Source organism: Hyposmocoma kahamanoa, unplaced genomic scaffold (assembly GCF_003589595.1).
Source record: "Hyposmocoma kahamanoa isolate Upper Pololo Valley unplaced genomic scaffold, ASM358959v1 119, whole genome shotgun sequence".
Lineage (NCBI taxonomy): Eukaryota > Metazoa > Arthropoda > Insecta > Lepidoptera > Cosmopterigidae > Hyposmocoma > Hyposmocoma kahamanoa.
The window spans coordinates 1805230-1826346 of record NW_020653409.1 but is presented as its reverse complement, the minus strand read 5'-3'; the positions used below and the strand labels follow the sequence as shown (position 1 = coordinate 1826346).

At 36.2% G+C, this 21117-nt stretch overlaps 3 protein-coding genes across 3 annotated transcripts in view; 1 reads left to right on the top strand and 2 right to left on the bottom strand.

Moving 5' to 3' along the window:
• The first annotated feature begins 1463 nt into the window (after positions 1 to 1463).
• On the top strand, positions 1464 to 5245 carry LOC113240026 (lipase 3-like). The gene is made up of 5 exons (XM_026477227.1): positions 1464 to 1616; positions 1934 to 2135; positions 2484 to 2854; positions 4293 to 4439; positions 4793 to 5245. The coding sequence occupies exons 1-5, from the start codon at positions 1467 to 1469 to the stop codon at positions 5216 to 5218; spliced, it is 1296 nt and encodes a 431-aa protein (XP_026333012.1). The 5' UTR covers positions 1464 to 1466; the 3' UTR covers positions 5219 to 5245.
• A 32-nt stretch (positions 5246 to 5277) lies between these two features.
• LOC113239988 overlaps positions 5278 to 21117 on the bottom strand; it is a 24367-nt gene continuing 8527 nt past the window's right edge. The window contains exons 4-10 of the mRNA XM_026477179.1: positions 15068 to 15217; positions 14243 to 14375; positions 8319 to 8419; positions 7783 to 7948; positions 7433 to 7603; positions 7187 to 7352; positions 5278 to 7093 (exon numbers count right to left, since the gene is read on the bottom strand). Coding sequence (XP_026332964.1) covers positions 5613 to 7093; positions 7187 to 7352; positions 7433 to 7603; positions 7783 to 7948; positions 8319 to 8419; positions 14243 to 14375; positions 15068 to 15217 — 2368 coding nt within the window. The 3' untranslated portion in view covers positions 5278 to 5612. The remainder of the gene's footprint in view (positions 7094 to 7186; positions 7353 to 7432; positions 7604 to 7782; positions 7949 to 8318; positions 8420 to 14242; positions 14376 to 15067; positions 15218 to 21117) is intronic.
• On the bottom strand, positions 12127 to 13486 carry LOC113240025. Its single transcript, XM_026477225.1, has 2 exons — positions 13176 to 13486; positions 12127 to 12800 (listed from the first exon to the last, which is right to left on the bottom strand). Exons 1-2 carry the CDS (start codon positions 13339 to 13341, stop codon positions 12316 to 12318), a joined length of 651 nt encoding a protein of 216 aa, XP_026333010.1. The 5' UTR covers positions 13342 to 13486; the 3' UTR covers positions 12127 to 12315.

Here is a 21117-nt window from a genome sequence, read left to right as displayed (position 1 = left end):
CTACGTTTAGTCCACCGATAATGCAAAGGGGAAGGCGGAATTAAACGTACAATTCCATCGCACATTCTATAACTAATTAGATATTTTGAACATACATGAAATTTAAAATAAAACTACGTGCGAGAATGCGAGATTTCACCACACACACACAAACACACACACATCACTCACCGACTCTTATGAAGTGCATTATAAAACTCCAATAGCGTGTAAAAATTAGTAGAATACGTCATATCTATAACTTCAATCGCCGCCAATTCTATATCAGAGTGTTGAAATCGAAATTGTTGAAAACTGAGCCCGAAAAACGCAACAATTATTTGGAAATGCTTATACATTTTGACACTTTACACCCTCAGTACTTTCTTCTTGAGCTGTATTGAAAGAATAACTAACATTCATAAAAATTTCTGAATTGGCCCGAACATTACGTAGGTCATCATCAGTGATCTAAATTGATTGTTGTTTCTAAACAGTATTGTTTCGTAATTGTTGATCTTTCTTATTCTTATTGTGATCCAATTGCCTCTTTTTATAGATGAATATTTGGTAGACTAGATTATGTGCAGAACTATTTGGAAAAGTACTCATCACAACTTTCGATTATTCATTATACAAAAATCGAAGAAACACAAAGAAGTATTCCTTCGATTCACCTGGTCTCGAACCAGCGTCTGTCGTCTCAATGTGGCTACTGACCTGTGTAAATATCATGGTAGTAAAAAATCATGATATTTAATAGTATAATTTTCTAAGAATAGAATACGTTACTGTTTAATGATTTTATACCACTGCAACGTATCAAAAACCAATGACTTGCAATAAGATTAAAACAACTTTAAATAGACACAAATATCGCAAATTGTTAATCATGTTATTCAAATCATGTTATTCGTTCATACTAATTAATTTGAAAATGATTACGGAAGTTGCCTAGGCTTGTGGTGCTCGTAGATAAAGCGTATGAATTATAAATCTACGACACCCTTTATCTCATTTCACTTCCTATCGCCAGGACACCACTATTCCCTGGAGCATATTTTCTTTCTGTTGGAACGAAAAATATTGGTTGAAAAGAGGCATTGTAATTTTCATCATTTTATAGTAGTCTTGATGGATAGGCATTGTCCGAAATGCGTTACAGGGTTTGTTATTCCGCATCCCAGCTTTTCTTAGATCATCTTACATAATATAGTTCATTTATGGACAGACATTTCAGAAAAAACTGATGTAACCCACTCAGCTGATCATGTAATAAGTTAAAACAACAATATATGACGCGAAAATTATAGCCAGCCTTATATTAGTTTTTGATTGGATATGCGTATTATATACACACACGTATAAAATACGTAATAAAATCTGAAAATAGCAAGATCGCATCAGGAGATAACATCATTAATCCGATAAACATAAGTTTAAAAGCAGGAAGCATCACACGTTCCTTTCAAATCTTTGCCAACAAAATGAGGGTGGTTGTAGTGTTATGTGCTCTTTTGGCTGTAGCCCTTGCGGGTCCATCCCCCAATGCAGATGTGATAGAAAGTCTCTTGAGGGACAAAGCTTGGGCTAGTAAATTTTCTACAAATGTCATTGCTGATGCTTTGCTTGATGTGGTGAGTCAGTACTTCTGTATTGTGAATTTGAACTAGTTAAAAGTAAGAAACGACTTAATTTTTGAACCGAGTAGAAAGATTTGCTTTTTAGAAGCTTTCCCAGTTTCAGCCTTCAGAGATGGTCCACGAAATGCAATAAAGTACTCCTCGAAAATTTTGGATTCATCCTAACCCTGAACTGGAGATTTTTTTTTAGATTTGTTGGATTTCGAGAGACACTTTGATTGATGATCAATGATTCATCATAATGATTAAATTGCATGTAACTTGTTAATACACTACAGTATATTTATCTTTATTTAACTCTTTCTCCAAAGCCCGGCCTCGTACAAAGGTACAATTACCCAGTAGAAGTACACAATGTTCAAACATCAGACGGATACATTTTGACAATCCATCGTATACCCCACGGAAGAGACAGGAACAATGAGCCTGGACCCAGACCAGTCGTATTGCTGATGCATGGAATGTTGTCTTCCTCGGCTGATTATTTGGTACTTGGACCTGGTAATTCATTGGGTGAGTATTGTCGAAGTTGTTTTTTACAACACTTATAATTTCTCTCACTTACTCCCTGTATAAGTAAGAGTGAGGCTGAATCTACTAGTTCTATCCAGACAAAATCTAATGAATTTTCTCTGAATTATAAAATGAATATACTATTGGTCAACAAATGGTAGTTAAGGAAACAAATTGATCTGACAATTCCACAATGTAATTTATCCCACGTATTTGGTACGTACGTACGTTGGTATTTGCTTTGATTAAAAAAGATAAGACCATCGACTGTTCTGTTTTCTGTTTTGATGTTTTCACATCAAACGAGACATTTAGTTATCTTTATGTTAAACTAGCTATCTCTTTCAGGTTACCTTTTAGCTGAACAAGGCTACGATGTCTGGCTTGGTAACGCACGTGGAAATTTTTATTCTCGTCGCCATGTGTCCTTAGACCCAGATAGTAAAACAGATAATGATTTCTGGAAGTTCAGTTGGGAAGAAATTGGCCTTTATGACGTCTCAGCCTATGTTGACTATATTCTTGATATCACTGGACAAGAGAAACTGCACTACGTTGGCCATTCTCAAGGAGGAACTGCGTTTCTAGTGTTGAATTCTTTGAGACCAGAGTATAATGAGAAATTCATTTCATTTCAAGGATTGGCTCCAGCTGCGTTCTTCTATAATAATGAACATAGTATATTTAACTTACTAGCGCCCTATGAGAAACTTATAGAGGTAAGTTTCTGATATCCAGTTGAATATATATGAATAGAAACTGATAAATCTTGAGCGTGTCATGCTCTTATCGTTAGCTATGTTCTTGAATACACGATATCTTGGTAATATTTAATCAATTGAATAGGTAATCCACTTCGTATTGATAGTTTTAAATAGATAAGATTGAGTGAATCAAATCAATACATAGTTAGAAATTTTTTGTGTATTATGGAAATTATTACTATAGGTTGAAATCAATTCTATAGGTGATAATTCAACCTTTCTAAAAGTTGACCATTTGTCGGCATAAAATTGGTACTGCCAGTCAAGTAGACGCCTATGAAGGTAATGATCATTTATTACCTTTTAAATTGAAATAATTTTTTTGGATCTAAATTGCTTATATTTGTATTTATCTTAAACAGTTTGATGTTAATTTATACACGATGTAGGTCCGATAATACATTTCATTTCCAATATGTAGCGATCACGAGTGTCTAGGTGTCGCATTCCAGAACTCTACTCAATGCTCAAGTCAGGATTTGAGCAGACTTGAGTATGATTTCAAGCACTGGAAATACGACCCTAATGGCAAGAATTTGAGTATGATTTTCAGTGCTCACTGCAATACTCAAGTCCTGACTTGAGTATTGAGTAGAGTTCTAAAATATGGCCCTCAGACCTCAACATTGCTTTAGCTATTAATAAACTAAGAAAATCTGTTTTTTCTTAACATTTTAAAGCAACAATAAAGCTATTTGGGAAAGTCGGTTTAATCACTTATGCGTTTTTTGGGATCGAAAAGTAATTATTTCGCAAAAACGAACATATGTTTCTTAACAAATAAGAATGTGTGGATAAGACGGAAACTTTTACGTACTCGTATTATGTTACAACTATTGAATTGTTGTCGTTACTCAACTATATTTTTAAAATTGCCGTAGCTCGTTTACAAAATATTATTTTGCTAAAAATATCTGTTACCATGGTAAGACAATCAGTATAAGTGTGGCCGAACATCTTTGTTACATTTCTTATCTTAACACTATTATACTATAAATAAACGGTGACGACAAAGATGGGTTATCTCCCTCGTGTCTTAATACTTTATGAGAGATTATCAATTGTCCCAGAAAGCAGTGAAAAAGACAGACTTATGAAACTGTAGAAAGTCAAGACGTGCGTGATGGTAGGCGTCCTGAGTAAGCATGCACCTCCCAAGATTTAGCTCGTAGAACTAAAATGGTAAGGAAGGTGGACGGATTGTTCTATATGCTTCGTGTAGATTGCGATGATCTTCAGCAATGAAAGGAACGAATAGCCAAATCTGTACTCATTGTCTTCTCAATTACAGTTTTAATACTTATTCACCCTCCACCACAATTATTACCCTTCGTTTCTAGATAATAAATCATGGTAACACTTACCACTATCATACTCAATGTTCTCTTTTCAGACTACAATGTTCAGGATTGGTTTCGCAGAAATTTTTAGAAGGCATCCTTTGTTGACAGCCCTGGGCTTAGCTGGCTGCCACGAAGCCTCTCCTTTCCACCCTATTTGCGCATCAGTGGCTACTAATACGTTTGGCAACATTAATGCGGTAAGATCTACGAATTCGTATTCATCTTCAAACATGAACCGAAAAGTATCTTCTGCAGTATCTAAATTAAACTTATGAGTATAATCTTCAAAGGCTGTTGAGCCACGAATTCAACAATTTCAACATGTTGTTGAACCACCTTCTCCTTACTAGATTAAAGAACCTATTGTGCCCATTTTTGTCCACCTAAGGGCCCACCTAAAAACATAATTAATTGGACAGCCGTGCATGGAAACGCACCCAACAATCGCCTATATTGACATTTATTACATTAAGGAAATCCGAACCAAACGATTTGTTCATCTAGGTGTAATGTTACATTATAAAAACATATTTTTCTTTTTTTTTTTCAGACAAAGTTACCAATCCTCCTAGGCCACAGTCCGGCTGGCTCGTCTATTCGTCAACTAGCCCATTATTCTCAAACTATTAGACGCAACGTCTTTGCTCGTTTCTACCACGATCCTATCACAAACTATCTTAAATATGGCAGCTTTACTCCTCCACCTTTTGACATGTCCAGGGTTACTGTCCCGGCTTACATACACTATGGATTGGCGGACCGAGAAACAAACTTCAGAGACTTATATATTCTAGCTGATAGATTATCAAATGCTATCGGTCTTTTTGGAGCAGAAAGAGAAACTTTTACCCACTATGATTTTGTTTGGGGAAGTGATGCTAAAACTGAAATATTTGACAGGCTTTTTGAATTGATGAGAGCAGCTGAACAAAATGATAGTACTTTTGGAAAGATGGTCGATAATATTGTTAATTAAGATGGGGTACAAACATATATTGTTTTGAACTCAATAAAAAGCAAAGAAAATTTAATCGTGATGTTTTAATGTAATTGGAATGTAATATTATAACAATAGGTAGCTTAAAAATGAAAGACGAAAGTATGTACAGTAAACAAATTTTCACTATAGCAGAGTAAGTTAGAATCAAATAAACACAAAAGATAACCGAATGTGATCTTAAGTCAATTTTGCTTACAAACAAAATTACCAAGACACTAAACTTAAACAATAATTTAAAATAATGTAATAAACGAATAATCTAACTCGAAACTAACTTCCAATAATATTGCACTAGTCGAAGTAAAGGTACAAAATCTCTTAAATTAATCGTTGGTATTGAATACACGCGAAACTTTAAGTATCAATACGATCAATACAATCCTGAAGGCATATCCGTCACTTTGTGGAGACCGTAGTTGCTGGAACTCATAGGGGATAGGGTTCTCTTCAAATCTGAGTGACTATGGGTTCCATTCATTACCAAACTGGTCATGCTTGCAGGGGCATCTCTCAAAATGTGCGGTCCAGAATAAAAACCAGCATTACTGTGTCCACGTTTCACTATGAAAGATGTGTTGCTATAAGAATTGTTATCAAAAGATGCAGAACTCAATTTGGGATGAGGTAAAAAGAATTTCTGAGAGTCATGCCTTTCATCTTTTGTTTTCTGACTGTTTCGGTCAAATCTTTGAGTGAAATTGGTGAGTCTACTGTTTGATCTTGTAACAGGAACCAGAGGAGTTTCATTTCCTGCATCACTGTTTGTAATTGAACACGATCTTTGCCTCCTTTCGTAAGGCCATTGAGGCTTCTTAGGTTCACTCAACACAACTATATCGACCATCGAGTTAAGCCCTTCATCAATTCTATCAAGGCTTTTGGTTAGCTTTTTAGATTCGATCAAGTTCACTATTTCGTCGACCCGACTACCTTTAGAATTAGATCTTTGCAGTGGAGTTCCAGATCCTATCAAAGACGTACGCGTGTCATTGTAAAACATACTATCGATGTACTCGCGTTGACGGGAACCCTTTTCTGAAGTTTGGAAGGATTCGCTTCGTTTTATGGAAATCCTTTTCGTTTCTTCCTTAGATCGAGTCCGTGAACGCTTCAGTCTATCATCCTTATCCCTTTCGTTCATGGCAAACATAGCGCGACGTTCATGGAAATCAAAGCTAGAACCAGATGTTTTCTTGGCGACACCATCTTGACAACGAGAGGCGCTTAGCAAAGAATCTGATCCTTCATCGCTGGAGTAGTATGTGTCATCATACAGATCTGGTGGTTTGTAAAGCATTCCTTGGTCTACCGGAGGGGCAAACAAATGTATCAAGCTTTTGGCTTTTCGCGGTGGATGTGGCAAAATTTTGCTTGGCACGATTTCATCTTCATCGTCATCGTTATCGTCAAGACACTCCATGCTACTCGTTATTTGAATACTATGCCTGGTGCTAGTGATAGAATCTTCCTTTTCTACATCTCTGTGTTTTTGACATTCAATCCCTTTGACAGAGACATTAATTTCAGATGTCTGATTGCACCTTGAAGATTTGTCATCCCCAAATGTCATTCTGTCTTTTGCGTATTGTTCTGATTCGGCGTGATTGACTATGTTTCTCAATTCTTGTATAACTTCGTCTATCGTTGTTTCTTCTTCTTCATCTGAGGATTTTTTATCATTCTTACAGTCTAGTTTCTTGTGCAACGTGCGCTTGTTTCTCATCAAGTCGTAGGTTTCATTCTTTACATTAAAGACCTCGTAAACCATGGACTCCCTTTGGGCGTCGCCTTCAGGACTCAGGGATCGTTCAGACGAGCTGATGCCTTCATCTTCCGGTGGAGAAGATTCGTCTGTAAAGACAAAATAAATATTGTAGTTTATGAAAGAAGTACAGTTTGTATACAATAATTATTCTATGTAATATTGTCCACATATGACCGTACCTCTACTTTCGTGCACTGAGTTTTTTTTCTTCAAACAAAAAGTTTTCTTTCTGTTGGTGTTGCCGTGTTCTGATCTCAGGGATGATACCTCTTCTTGTAGTTCACAACACTTTTCTTTAAGACACTTCTCCAGTGAGAGCAGAATTCCTTTTTCTTCTTGAAGTATCTGAAATGTAAAGTAAATCAATGATATTACTGAAAATTGTTGCATATTCATAATTCTTCGAAAGATTCCTATTTTAGTACCTTGACTCTCTTCTCCAACAACTCCAATTTGTGTCGTAAATCATCTTTTTCCTTCAGGGCTTCCTGCGCCTTCTCACTCAACGTATCGATATCTATCAACTGCTTCTCATAGCTCTCTATTTCTTTTAACATAACATCATTGGATTGTGTGTTCACTAGTTTAGACACCATCTGCGAAAGGTAATAAAATATCTAGATGTCTCACTTTAATTTTAGGAAGAAATAAATGTTGTTGCTGTAAGGTAATATTTTATATCCAATTAATGGCAATTTTGTATCCTTGTACGAGCAAACTTTGGAATCAAAAGGATATAGGTATATAATCTAGATATTAAAATATTCATACACACCTTCTTTAGAGAAATAATATCAAAGCCAGCCTGTTCCAATTCAGCCTGGATATAAAGCTTGCGTTGCGGCGCAGGTGCACTTGATAACAGCGCATTTATGAACGCCAAACCGACAGATTGAATCTCGCCGGAACCACCGCCGCTTTGCAGCATCCCAACTAAAAATCTGGAATAAAAGCAGATCAGCCTATTATAGCAGGTATCGACCTAGTACAATAAGAAATGTAGTGTATCTCTGTACAAACTTAGCAGCGCGCCTGGTATTTGTGAACGCTCGCCGTGTACGTTCACATTATCTCGCGTTGCATAACGCGGGTCGTCGCAAGTACTATTCACTATATAGAATTGAAGCGTTCGCTCGGTGTTTATAAAATGACATCATATTATAGACGTTTATTGTTGGGTTTAAGTTTTGTTGAACAAGAGTGCCTCAAATTCGCAACCTCAATATCTTCTAATTATGGTATTGTTTGATAAGTATAATATTCCAAATGCCTACAGCTGCTAAATTCGATTCAATATCCTGTATTTCTTACCTAAAGCGGACAGGTTCTCCATAGCGAAGTCGTAACGTAGAAAGTGCCTCTGAGACCATACTGTGACCATTTGCTGGTGGATAGCACGCTTTTGTTAACAGCTGAAATAAAAAAAACAAACACACATTAATAGGTAATCGGAATGTATGTAAAATCAACGATAGTGGATATATACAGCCAAGATAAACAATAATATGATTTTATTTAAATAAAACTTTTCAAATTTCTAAAACTAAGTATGTTAAGGTCACCAGAGGAGAAGGGGGAAAACTGTTTTGCTACATCAAATAAATTGTTTGGGTATTTACTATAAAATAATGCCCGAAATACACGAGGCTAGTTTTTCAATCTAGGACAGCAATCTAGGTAGCTAGTAACTCTGGCTTTGTATTTACAAAACTAGCTTCATTTCTAGGCTAGTAAGCTGGCGAGAAAGATAGTCTCAAGCTAGGATAATTAATAGGGTGAGGTTCTATTATTTGCGCTACTAGCTTCCCCCATCACTGATTTTACTATCCTGTCTTGTGTACTAGCTTCGTGTGGCCGGCGAAGACAGTATCCGATCGGATAGTAGGTAGCGATGACACGTTTCGTTTTCAAAGTTTTCCCGACCGCTGACCACGTGTTTCTGAGACAGTTTACATTGTGGAAACTGAGTACCGTAATTAATACAATTGTACCGCGAAGAGGAATGTCTGTCGAACGCCACTATTCCGAAGTTTAATGATAAATCTCTGCATTATTCAGCATTACAAAAAATGTGTGGCAAATTATAAATAATTGACACAGAAGTCAAGTAATAGTGTTTGTTTTACGAAAGATCTTCATTATTATACACAGACGTATTGTTACCTTAGTCATTGCAATGATACTAGCTTAAAATTAACTGGCATCATGTAAACCGTTCTAGCATGCGCCAAGCCAGGACAGAGTTACTAGCTTTCTAGCTTACTAGCACTAGCTTGCTATCTTAGCTTTAAAAACTAGCCTCGTATAGGTATTCCGGGCATAACGGTCTCATAAAAAATATACTATACCCCTAAGGATATTACTTAAAGAATGTACTAATTCGTTGTCCTTTATCGTTATAAAATCCCGAAAACAGGCTAGGAAACAATAAAAAACATGAATTATTACTAACTGTGCACATAATTTTTATACGGATATGTATCTCATTGAATACCTATTACAGAGAACCTGTCAAATTTTGGTTTTCAACTGAAGCCCAATAGTTATTAAATACTTTTTTTTTAATAACGTAACGGGACCAACAGTGGTATGCCTGGTGTAAGCTACACGTCTATCCATAACAGTTGCAGTGCCACTCAGAGCTTTAAATCGCAAAGATCCAAGGGGTACTGACACTACGCCTGTCACCCTGAGACATTAGTTGACATGTGCCTGTAATTTCACCAGCATCCTTACCCTTCAAAACCGGAACGCAGTAATGCTCACATTACTGCTTGACGGCAGAAATAGGTAAGGTGGCAGTACTTCCCTGGACGAACTCTTTCACAAGGAGTTCTACTGCTACTAAATAAACAAAACTTGAAAATCGGTTTAACGATCCGTCGTGCCGCCCGCTGCCCAGTCGCCATCGGGCGCTTGTCAACGTCGGATCTGTGTACATTTTTTTCCACCTGTTTTTATTTTATTCGTATACATTTTAAGCGCACAGATTGCGGGACGACCACCCTTGACGCCACCTTACCTCCTAAAACCTTGGCTCGCATTCAAACACCTCTCCTTAAAATGCAATTGACAATAAATTACCGCGCAAACGACACTAGTTGTCACCTCAGAACGGGTGTACGAAGAGAGGCTTCCCTGCACGACGTACCATTTATTTCCTGTAAGTCTGACGCACCTTGGGCAACAATGGAGACTGAGAGAGAGCGAGTACCGTACGCCGAATGGAAAATACTTTCCCATTATGGCAAGCATTATAATTAATAATTAAACGAACTTACCTGTACGTGAAGTTCGATCACATCGAGTATATAACCAGAAATAGAGACGAAATAAGGGCCATATATTCCTGGTAACACATTAGCGATACAGCTCTTATAAATATCAACTCTCGTTTGCGCTGAAATATAGACAGGCCAACTACTGACCTGTGTGTACGTCTCCGTATATTCTAAAAAATATTCTGTATTTATTGTAATAAAGATAATATCTCTAACAATGCCGTGCTGTTCTATTTGGTGGTGTTGGAAAAACAGCAAAACATCTAATTACAAAACAAAACGGAATCACATTTCATCGGTAATTAAATATGTAATTTTGCAATTTTCGTCCATTATAGCAAAGCTGAACTGGTCGTTTTTAAAGTGAAACAGTTGACCACACCCATTGACGACACCCGTCAATTGTCTCGAACTCGGGCTAGCCAATCGGAGCGCAGTTGTCACGGTAATGATATGGCAGAATAGTTTTCAAACAAATTAAATGACATTTCGTCTCTATTTCTGGTTATATACTCGGTGTTCGATCATAATTATATGAAGGTATTCGCCCGAGAGAGATTAGCACAATACTAGTAGTGTCGCATACGTAAGCCACTTTTACACATTAGTTGAGGGCAGAAAAATAAAAACCACCGCTCTCTCCTCCGTCGGTGTGGCGCTAACAGTAACAGGTAAGCGAACACCTGTTCTCATAGTTCCAACAATGACATTTCACGACATCTAGGGTGATCTGTGGAAGGGTGGGATGCTAATCTCTTCAGACGAATGCCTTCGTATAATTATGATCGTACTTCCCGTACAGGTAAGTCCGTTTAATCATTAATTATACTCGTATTCGTCCTTTGAGACTAGCGTAGTACTTGTAGTATTTGAGAGATTGGTCGTGAAATTATTTAATAATGACACTTTTTAGGAGTTTCATTTAAGAATATTTATTCAAATAACTGTGTTCTTAACAAAAAAAATGGCCTTTTAATCATAATGCAGTTACAGACAACGGCACATCAGACTACACATTTTGTTCGAAAATCGCCTTCATTGCAACCGAACAAGATACGTCAATGTGTAGCTTGATGTGCTGGCGTATGTACCTAGCATTTACAAATAATAATAATATTTAATATAATAATAAATAACAATTATTAGTATGAACTGGTAAATAAGTGACAATTTCTCAAAATACTTGTTGCAAAAAAATCACCTTGAGTATCTAAAACCACTTTTTGATAGAATTCACTGAATGTGTTCGATGAACCCATAGAATTGTTTCAAAATCTATCTTCTAATCTAAATTTGTAAAGCAGCTAAAGGTGCCGTTGCGGATGAACCCGACCACCCAGCTGTCCTTCTAATAAAATCTAGATTAACGCCTAGACTATGTGCCATAGATGTGGTGGCATGTGGAGCACTGTATGCTGAAATTAGAGACACATCAATGCCGCTAGAATGCAGTGTCCTCAACCCAACGGCCTAATGTCTGTGGTGTAACAGACCTATAAGGACGCCTAAGACTAATGAAAAGAAAATCACGATTACTTCTAAGATTTTTAGTTTTTTCTACGTAACATCTTAAAGTGGAAACAGGACATATTTGTATTTTCTCAGAAAATGAAGGAAGACAACAAAAGTTGCAAGTGGGTGAGGTCTCGCGCGCCCTGTGACCTGTTCGAGGTAACTCTCTCCGAGTTTAAATTACTTTTATTGACAGTTGTTTTATTAGTATTGGACTTCCAGGTGTTCTGTTTCGTATAGCTTGGAGTTTGCTTTAGCTCTGCACCTATTTTGTTATAGCTTTCGCAGATTTAGTAATTAATATTTCACTTCTTTTTTCAGTAAGGCGAGGATCAATTACCTTCTTGTTACAGAGTCACTGTACTGAGTGTCACAAATAATTCGACCTGCATCCATCAATAATTTTAATAAATTAGGATCTCTATTGTGGGAAATTAGTACGATAATGGCTTCACCCAGACATGCAATCGTACTAGCTAGTTGTTTTTGTTTCTGCTCCATGCCATCAAGTCTCTTTAATGTTGTTTCTGTATCTGTGTAACCGCTTTGACTTCAGGATTTATTTGCGGAGCATCAAGGCAGTTAGCCGGAGCCGGATATTTTTCTCGAAATTTTTTCCGAGTTTCTTTCTTGAGTCCATTTGTGGCTATATGATCGAATCTTACAGCAAGTTCTTTTTGAATGTCTTTGGTCTTTTGGTTTGAAGGGTCTTCTCCAAGGATGTCTAATATATCACTGCTCAGCTCTGATCCTACCAAGGGATCAGCATTCGAAAGCAAGGCGAGCGGTTCATTAGTAGGATCTATAACATCAGTTACCTCGTTTGAGATAATAGGCTCTACTGTTGTAGACGCAAGGTGCTGTATCTCGAGACAAGTCGTCGCTACGATAGCGCGAGCTGATGGAGTAGCGTGAATTTGCACTTGAGCAACCACGGTGTTTGCTCGTCTCGATATAGTATGACAACAATACGAACCACTTTCGTCACTACCAAGGGCGCCTGCAAATAACGCAGATAGAAAATAATCAGCGCAAAGGCTATAAAAAAATAACACGTGTCTTGAAAATAAATAGGTATATTAATTATGCGCGAACACGCACTTGGTAAATTATAATTTATGTTGTGTGCGTAAACACACTTCCATATTGAAGGATTGGTAATTTTCATAGTTAAATTACTGAATAAAATTATTATACAATTGCGAAAAAATATAATTATTATGCGCGATCACGAATTGCAATTGTCAAAATGTTTAATGCGTTGTTGAATGTACGGACAACGGCACATCAAACTACACATTTTTGTTCGAAAATCGCCTCCATTGCAACGGAACAAGATACGTCAATGTGTAGCTTGAAGTGATGGCGTTTGTACCTTTTATAGGCCAAGCGGAGCGAGCGGGCGAGCGATGACGTGGTTGGCGCAGTTCACTACGACGCGATGACGGTTCAGGCGATGCACATGATGATGAACTTGATAAATCCCAGGAACTTGATGATAAAACTCGCATACGACGTAAACGGTTTCGTTCAATTTTCATAATTTTCTCTTTAGAACACTGGTTTCATGAGCATCACTCTTACGTTTTCTATGAGGCATCGTTTTTTTATAGGAAGTATATATATTACGATTTTATATGAGAGCGGAGAATGTGCGAAGTAGCCTGAGCACGAAAACACGAATGAGAACTGGTAAGCGAACAGCGCAACGGGCCCTCGCCGACGGAGGAGAGAGCGGTGGTTTTTATTTTTCTACCCTCAACTAACGTGTAAAAGTGGTCGTACGTATGCGATACTACAAGTACTATGCTAATCTCAAAGGACGAATACGAGTATAATAATTTAATGCTTGCCATCGATGCGATAAGAAGGACTCAGAACGCGTGACGTCAGTTGTAGGTAAATAGGCCAAACAAACTAGACACTGTGCACATGCCACTAGCGAAAACTTTACGTATTTTATTCATTCATTCCATTGACTTACAAATAAATGGACGACGGGTCTAATACAAAAACCACGAAAAAAATGTCCCAAGTCAACCTATTTATATAAACGTAGTGACATGTAAAGGAATATGAAAAAGCTAAAACGTTGAATTTAAATTGTAATGTCATCGCAGTACTGTCTAATTTTGCTTGCTTCGCTGTCAGTCAAACAAACGAAGACTAAAGCGTGAATGACGCTCTGTATACGATTTTAACGCCCTATAAGTTCGGACACTTTTTAGCGCGGACCCGACGTCCATATAATTGTAAGTCAATGATTCATTCAATCTTTTATTTAAGTACACTATATTCAATCCAAAGTTTTCACACTTTTTACTTAAAAAGTTGTTGAACGTATGAAAAGTTTTAGTAAGTAATTGTTAGTAAAATTATAGATAACCCATTTTATTTTCACTTTTGTGTATAAAAAAAACATGAAAAGTGATGAGTACAAACCTGCAATGCCAAAATCCTCGACTTGTTCACGGTAGACATGATACAGACGGTGAGCGTGTAAATGCCATTAGAGCCGGCCACTAGCCGTCTCACGCAATCAGGGTAGCGGGTGCAGCAACTCCACAAACATTGACTGAAAATTAAAGAATAAATACTTTTTCTTGAATTTTTCTAAACAAACAATCTAAAAAAGTTTTCCTCCATTACCTAATAGCCACAGTAAGGGTAATAACTACCTGAAGATAATACCGTAGAATATTCAGACCTTGCAAAACTTACAATTTTTTTTACAAAATATAAAAAAATTATCAAAAATGAACTTTTAAGTTTTTGTTATATCGACTGAGTAAGTACAAACGGATGCTGTTAAGCATTGTGTCAACCGACATGATCATAGTTCTGACAAAATGGCGTCTAAAGATTGACGGAAGGAACCCTGTCTATATGTTTATAGACAGGTCTCCGTCATTCGCTCGAGGTTACGCGATAAGTGCCTACCGTTGAGTGTATCGCCTAGAGTGCAAGCGCTCAGACAAGTCTTACATTTACATTACAATCCTTGAACAACCCCAGCATTCGGTTACGCATGACTGCACACGTTTCTTGGTGCGTGCCTAGGTTCCTTTTTCCGCGTAGTTAGATTTAGTAGGCTATTATAGTGTAGCTATTTTCGGTTATGTATAACAATGATGTATCTGGTACGTAGTAACTATTAAGTAATCTGTGGTAAATAAATATTATCAATAGTTTCAAAGATATAAAAAAATCTGTATTTTTATACTAAATTTACTCGTATCGACAAGCAAATAGTCAAGCTGTACTTACAGACACGCCAGTTCATCAAGTAACGGCCTGCGTCTGACAGCCGGCGGCCCACGCGCTCCGTCTCCTGATTGGCTGAGTTGCACGTTGCGCAGAAGTTCCAACAGCAGAGTCACGCCATCTAGCGGCTCGCATGCGAATTCTTGGACGAAACTGAAATAGAACGTATTTGTTTTTTTTTTTGTATCACGAAACATTGCATTCTCCGTTTGTTCTGCGGCTTAACTGACAGATTATAATGTTAAATTGTTATTTATTTACTTATCTACTAATAATATCCGTAAGTAGTAATTTTCACTGGGTACACAGCGTTTTAAAGAGAATGAGGCTCTTAATTATGCATTTAAAATGAATCTTAGGTCTAATAAAATATATTTTCTCAAACACGCTTGGAAATGTTTGCATTACTTTCAAAAAACGTACACGGAAAGTTTGTCATTTATAGCCAGTGCGACTTCTCCCCAGCCAAGGCCTGCAAAGTGAGTATCAAAATCCATGTCCACTTCTCTAAACTTTTAAATTAACTTACTAATAATAAACTAAGTACGTAAACAGGCAAAAGAAAAACTCGTACAGCCAACTGCCCAGTGTTCATAGTTGCGAGAATTAAAAATACCTACCTACAACGCTTACTTAAAAAAAAGGAAATGGCGGTAACACTTCCTTTATTTTTTCTATCCTCTAACGGTAACACTTAAAGCAAGTGTTTTGATATTCTTTTGTTTTTTCGTCGTTTTTGTATTTTGGTCGCGAAAATGAGTGCTAGAAGAGCGATAACGAAAATACAGTAATAGATACACATTCAAACACATTATCAGAAGTTCAGCAGGCTACTGTTAATGTGCCCGGAAAAACAACAACATTTTCTTTTAGAAATTGTCGTAACACGTCAAATATTAGTTTTAATATTTTATTTTTACTTTTTCTATTAAACATCTTCCTTTCTTTAGTCTTTTATTATTTCCTCACATTGTTTGAGAAAAATTCTATAAATGCCTCGGCGGGAATGGGGATTGCTTGACTCATATTAACACAAGGCTAACTCATACTCATCCAGCAATCCCTTACCTCCCGTCTTACGTCCCGTCGTCCCTGCAATAATGTAAGTACTATGAATAAAAAGCAAACGACGAGAGGACGTAATGTCTTTTATATTGCATGATTTCAGCATTCTAAAGCAATTTTTGTAAAACCATCTAAATTACCAAATGGATTGGTCCTCTTGTCACATTATGAAGAATTCCAAAAAATTGAATAAACAAAATACACCTTATAATTATTACTACAAGATCGAATACTAAGAATGAACCAGCCGACCTTACGAATTTTTATATGTGCTTGTCTAAATCATTATTTTTGGTTTTTAACTACTTTTTTTGCCTTAGCGCATTCGGTGAGATATATATATATCAAACATGCTTGGAAATGTTTGCATTACTTTCAAAAAACGTACACGGAAAGTTTGTCATTTATAGCCAGTGCGACTTCTCCCCAGCCAAGGCCTGCAAAGTGAGTATAAAAATCCATATCCACTTCTCTAAACTTTTAAATTAACTTACTAATAATAAACTACGTAAACAGGCAAAAGAAAAACTCAAAAAGTAAAAATAAAAGTTTTTCTTCACACAGCCAGGTATCTTTACAGTTACCGGCTGATTAGGGATGTCGCTTTAGTAATGTTTGTAATAATAATTGTAACAAGTTATAAAAAAAAATAATGTTATTTTAGTAATACCAACAAACTTAATTCATTTTAGAACGGTTACCATGCTGGGGGTCGATTCAGAACCTTACGATAACTCATTGTCGACCGATTTCTTTTCATTTTTATTCACAACACCCGAATCGAACGTCAAACTGTCGTATTCGAAACCGAACCGAGATGACGTCCACCCGTACGATTACTCGAACTTCTCGACCGGCAAAGGCTACAAACGTTATTCACAACACGGTTATCGAATGAAAGTTAACGAACGTCCTATTGTTTACAAAGCAAGAATGTAATAAGGAAATCTCTTATTATTTTAAATAAAGTCTGGATTTTACTCAATTTTATTTATTTATTTTAATGCAAGACTAATGCATTCCTATATTTTAGGGCTTTAAAGTGTTAAAAACGTATATAGAAGGATTTTAATTTTTCTTATAATCAATTTCACCGACTAACTCCGTAAACGCTGTTGGATAACGATATTGTATCCTAATCCGAAGCGAACGCTTAACTCGGAATGTTCTGAATAGCTCAAAAAGCGCCCTTCGATTCGAGAACGATGTCCAATCGAAAAATATCGAAAAGTACTGAATCGGGGTCGCGGTCTGCCACGCAGAGGTTCGATCACCGGGCCGGGAGAAATATTTGTATGGTCTACATTTATTTCTCTCGTGAGTTTGGGTGTAATTTGTGGATATCTATGTGTGTCCATGCCACCTGCGACCCAGGCTTTCCCTAGTGCATGTGTGAGTTAATAAAGTTTATTTCACTATTAATACACCTTATTTATTAGCGTTGCGTGTTTTAATGCCTTGATTTTTCCAATTACACTCATTGTTTTAAAAATAAACATCATATTTAAGAGGCCAAGTAAAAAATCACTTTCTGAGGTAAAAAAGGACGCTGAGTGTAATGATACGGTGGTAGTTGATGCTCCTAATTACGTCTCACTTAGTGCGGTTGTTGCAATCGCTTTTTATTTATGGCCACGAGGTTAGAAGGTAGCGGAATGGATACACGCCTTGGTTACATAGCTGCGAAGTAGAGTTGTAGCATTTCGATATATTCTCATCTAGGGTGTTTATATGCATTCTGTTAAAAAACAAGTAGTAAAATTTTTAGTCCCTCGAGCCAGCTAGCGTCTAATTGGTCATACTACATAATTTTTCTTCAATTAATATTTAATTTTCCGACATTTTTTCGCGGGTTATTGATGTCTTTAAGGTGGCCCTTTTGGAACCCTTTAAGAAATAGATACTTAATACAACCCACTTAGGTTTTTTTTTTAAATGGTGTAGCAAACTCCACCACTGAATCATTGAATTAAGTTTAGTCACTCAGTTTAAGTAACATTTGCAATAAACTTATTGAACATCATGATGTGTTTAGAGCCATATTTTAATACATTTTTTGTCAAAATACTCAGTAGAGTAACTAGTAAGTTTGTTATTATTGCAAGCTATGGCACCGGCGTGGCAGCAACACTGGTTCGAGTCCAATTAGATTGAAGGATTTTTTTTGTATTGTTCGATCTTTTTATCAATAATATTAAGTTTTTTTTCCTTTGTTGTGGAATGCCTTGTAGCTAAACTGCTTATAAGTTTAAAAAGTTAAAACGTTGTACTTTTTTAATTAATCGTGCTTGTAGAAAAAGGACTTTTCACTTAAAGAACCCTGCGTTAACTTGAACACACTGGGGCACATCCATACAAGGCATTACTTTGTACCGGCTCAATTTTCATAATGTGGGTACTTTGAAATATATTTATATATTAGCGTAGTCGTAAAAAAATAGTAGAAATAAATGTCTAAAGATTACACATTAATTGACGTACGTTACAATAATTATTATTTAGCGTAAAGAGCAAACTTTGCGCTGGTGCACTTCACAACTGACAATAGTTAGCGACTCAGTAGTTTTATTACGAGTTGGTTTAAATACCCACATTTTAAAATTAGAGGTGTAACCATTACCTTGTATGGACGAGCTCCAGTTTGCGTCCCTTTAATTAACTTATAATTATATAAGTTTATTACACCTTTAAGTTATGTTTAGGGGCCCGTGAAATCGGTAGAGTATTAAGCGTTTTAAGCGTTTTTTAGTTTGAAGCTTACAAATTCGTTTAGAAAAACGTTTAAATCTTATAGCCACTTTATTTTAAAAGATTGCAACATTGTATTGACATCAAAAAGCGAGAGTAGGTTTTCATAATTATGTAAGTTTATTTGTGAAACACGAGTTTTATTTTTATGTTTAACATTATAATTCACAGTGACGAATTAATTTGTTTAGGAAACATAGATGATGGGACTTGACACTTAATTTGTACAAAAAATAATTTGTTAGGTATTGAGCGCGCCGGTGAGCTTATTTTAGAAAGCTAAATTTTTAAATGCTTTTCGTTTAAAAATCCACATCTACTTGTAGCTAAAGCTCAATAAAAAAAACGCCGTAAAATTACGGTGTTTTGTTATTTTGTGATTCCAGTGGTATTTAAAAACCGCATACGCTAGATGTGTCCCGGAAAAGCACTTGTTTTTGTATGAATCCGCTAATTCTAAAGCCATACAAAAACCCTTTTTGTGTTTCAAATTGCGGACGATTCCAGCGAACTCCCGCGCAAATTGTGACGGCGTTTTTCTTTATGCCACCAAATTATACGTGCCATGTTTATTGCGCCGCGTCCCGGCGTTAATAGCGTTTTTATTTACTTATTTTTATGGCTCACGAAATGGCACTGGCTGAAAAAAGACCATGGCGCCATGGATAAAGAAAAAAATATAAAATTAGAATGTTCGCGGATTTTTTTGTCCGATGCATGTCTGAAAATATTTAAAAATGCTGTATTTAATAGCTTGTGTGTTTTAGTTATTAAGGTTACGTGTATCTTGATTGAATTTGTTCGCATAAAAAGACATGTAACGGATGCAAAGCCACCGATAATAACACGAAAGGCATAAAGAAGTGCAGCGAGCTTTTTCATAAAGCAAATTATAAGTAACGACTATTATAATAATGAAAACCGAGTAATAAACGCTTTTATGGGCTTTATACAACTGTACAGACTTAATAGATACATCATGGGTACTGTATTTAATGTTTAATATGTGTTTGTTGAAACGTTACATTAATAGTGTATATAGGTTTTTAAGTATTGCATAATAATACCTATATACCCGTAGCGGGAAAAGCAATACTTGGTGCTGTCTCTAAAATTTAAGAGTTACAAGACTATCGAAACTATTTCATAAAAGATTAAAAGATAGTTAGATACTTAGAATAATAACGCATAGAAACCTAGCCCGCACACGCTAAGTGAGGCAAGTTAGAGGGTTCCAAACGCGTCCCAGGAGCGCGCGGGCTGTTAGTGCTCAAGGTCATATTGCACCGCGAACAGCTCCAAAATTTTTTGCTAAAAATGACGAAATGTGCGGTAAATGGGTGTAAAAATACAACAGACAAACAAAATAGACACTAACATCGCATTCCACAAGTAAGTAATGCGTTTCAACTCATATTTTTATGTAAATATTCACTAAAACAGAAAAATAATTTCGCGGCAACAAGATACGAAAGTGTTGCAAAGTAACGAATTTTTTTTCTCCCCATTTTGCTATTCTGTATCAAAATAATTATATTACGTAAATTTTAGTGGTGCCTGTAATTTCGATTTATTTGCGCATTTTGAACTAATATTTACTCGAATAAACATTAAATGTTTTCGTTAACTCCTGTAAGTGATTGGGACACTTAATTATTTTATAATACTTTTAACGGCTCTGCGTTCATGCTTTATTGAATAATTATTTATATTAATTTTATTTGAATTGGAGCACATATTGCAACAAATTTACAGTATATATTTGTTTCTACTATAGTGTTGGCACCACCAGTACAACTTTGATAGCTTATTATATGTCTTTCTTTTCGTAACTCAAGCGAAATATTTTATATTAAAATATTTTATTTTCTTAAAAGGGAGCATTCTTAAGCGATTTTTTTATCTATTTTAACAGTTATTTTCTTTAATGTTTGCTTATGGCATTTTCGGTTTTAGGTTTCGAATATGGCACTTATTTCTAAATCCAAGATGGCGGGCGCGATTTTTCGAATAATGGCAAGTTGGGTATCGTTTTTGAGATGTTTGGGAATGTTCAATACAAATATGGGACTCATTTCTAAATCCAAGATGGCAAACACGACAGTTCAAACAAAAGCAATATTCGTAATGAGCACCCCCAAATACCTCGAAAACGATACCCAACTTGCCATTATTTGAAAAATCGTGCCCGCCATCTTGGATTTACAAATAGTGCCATATTCACATTGAGCATCCCCAAA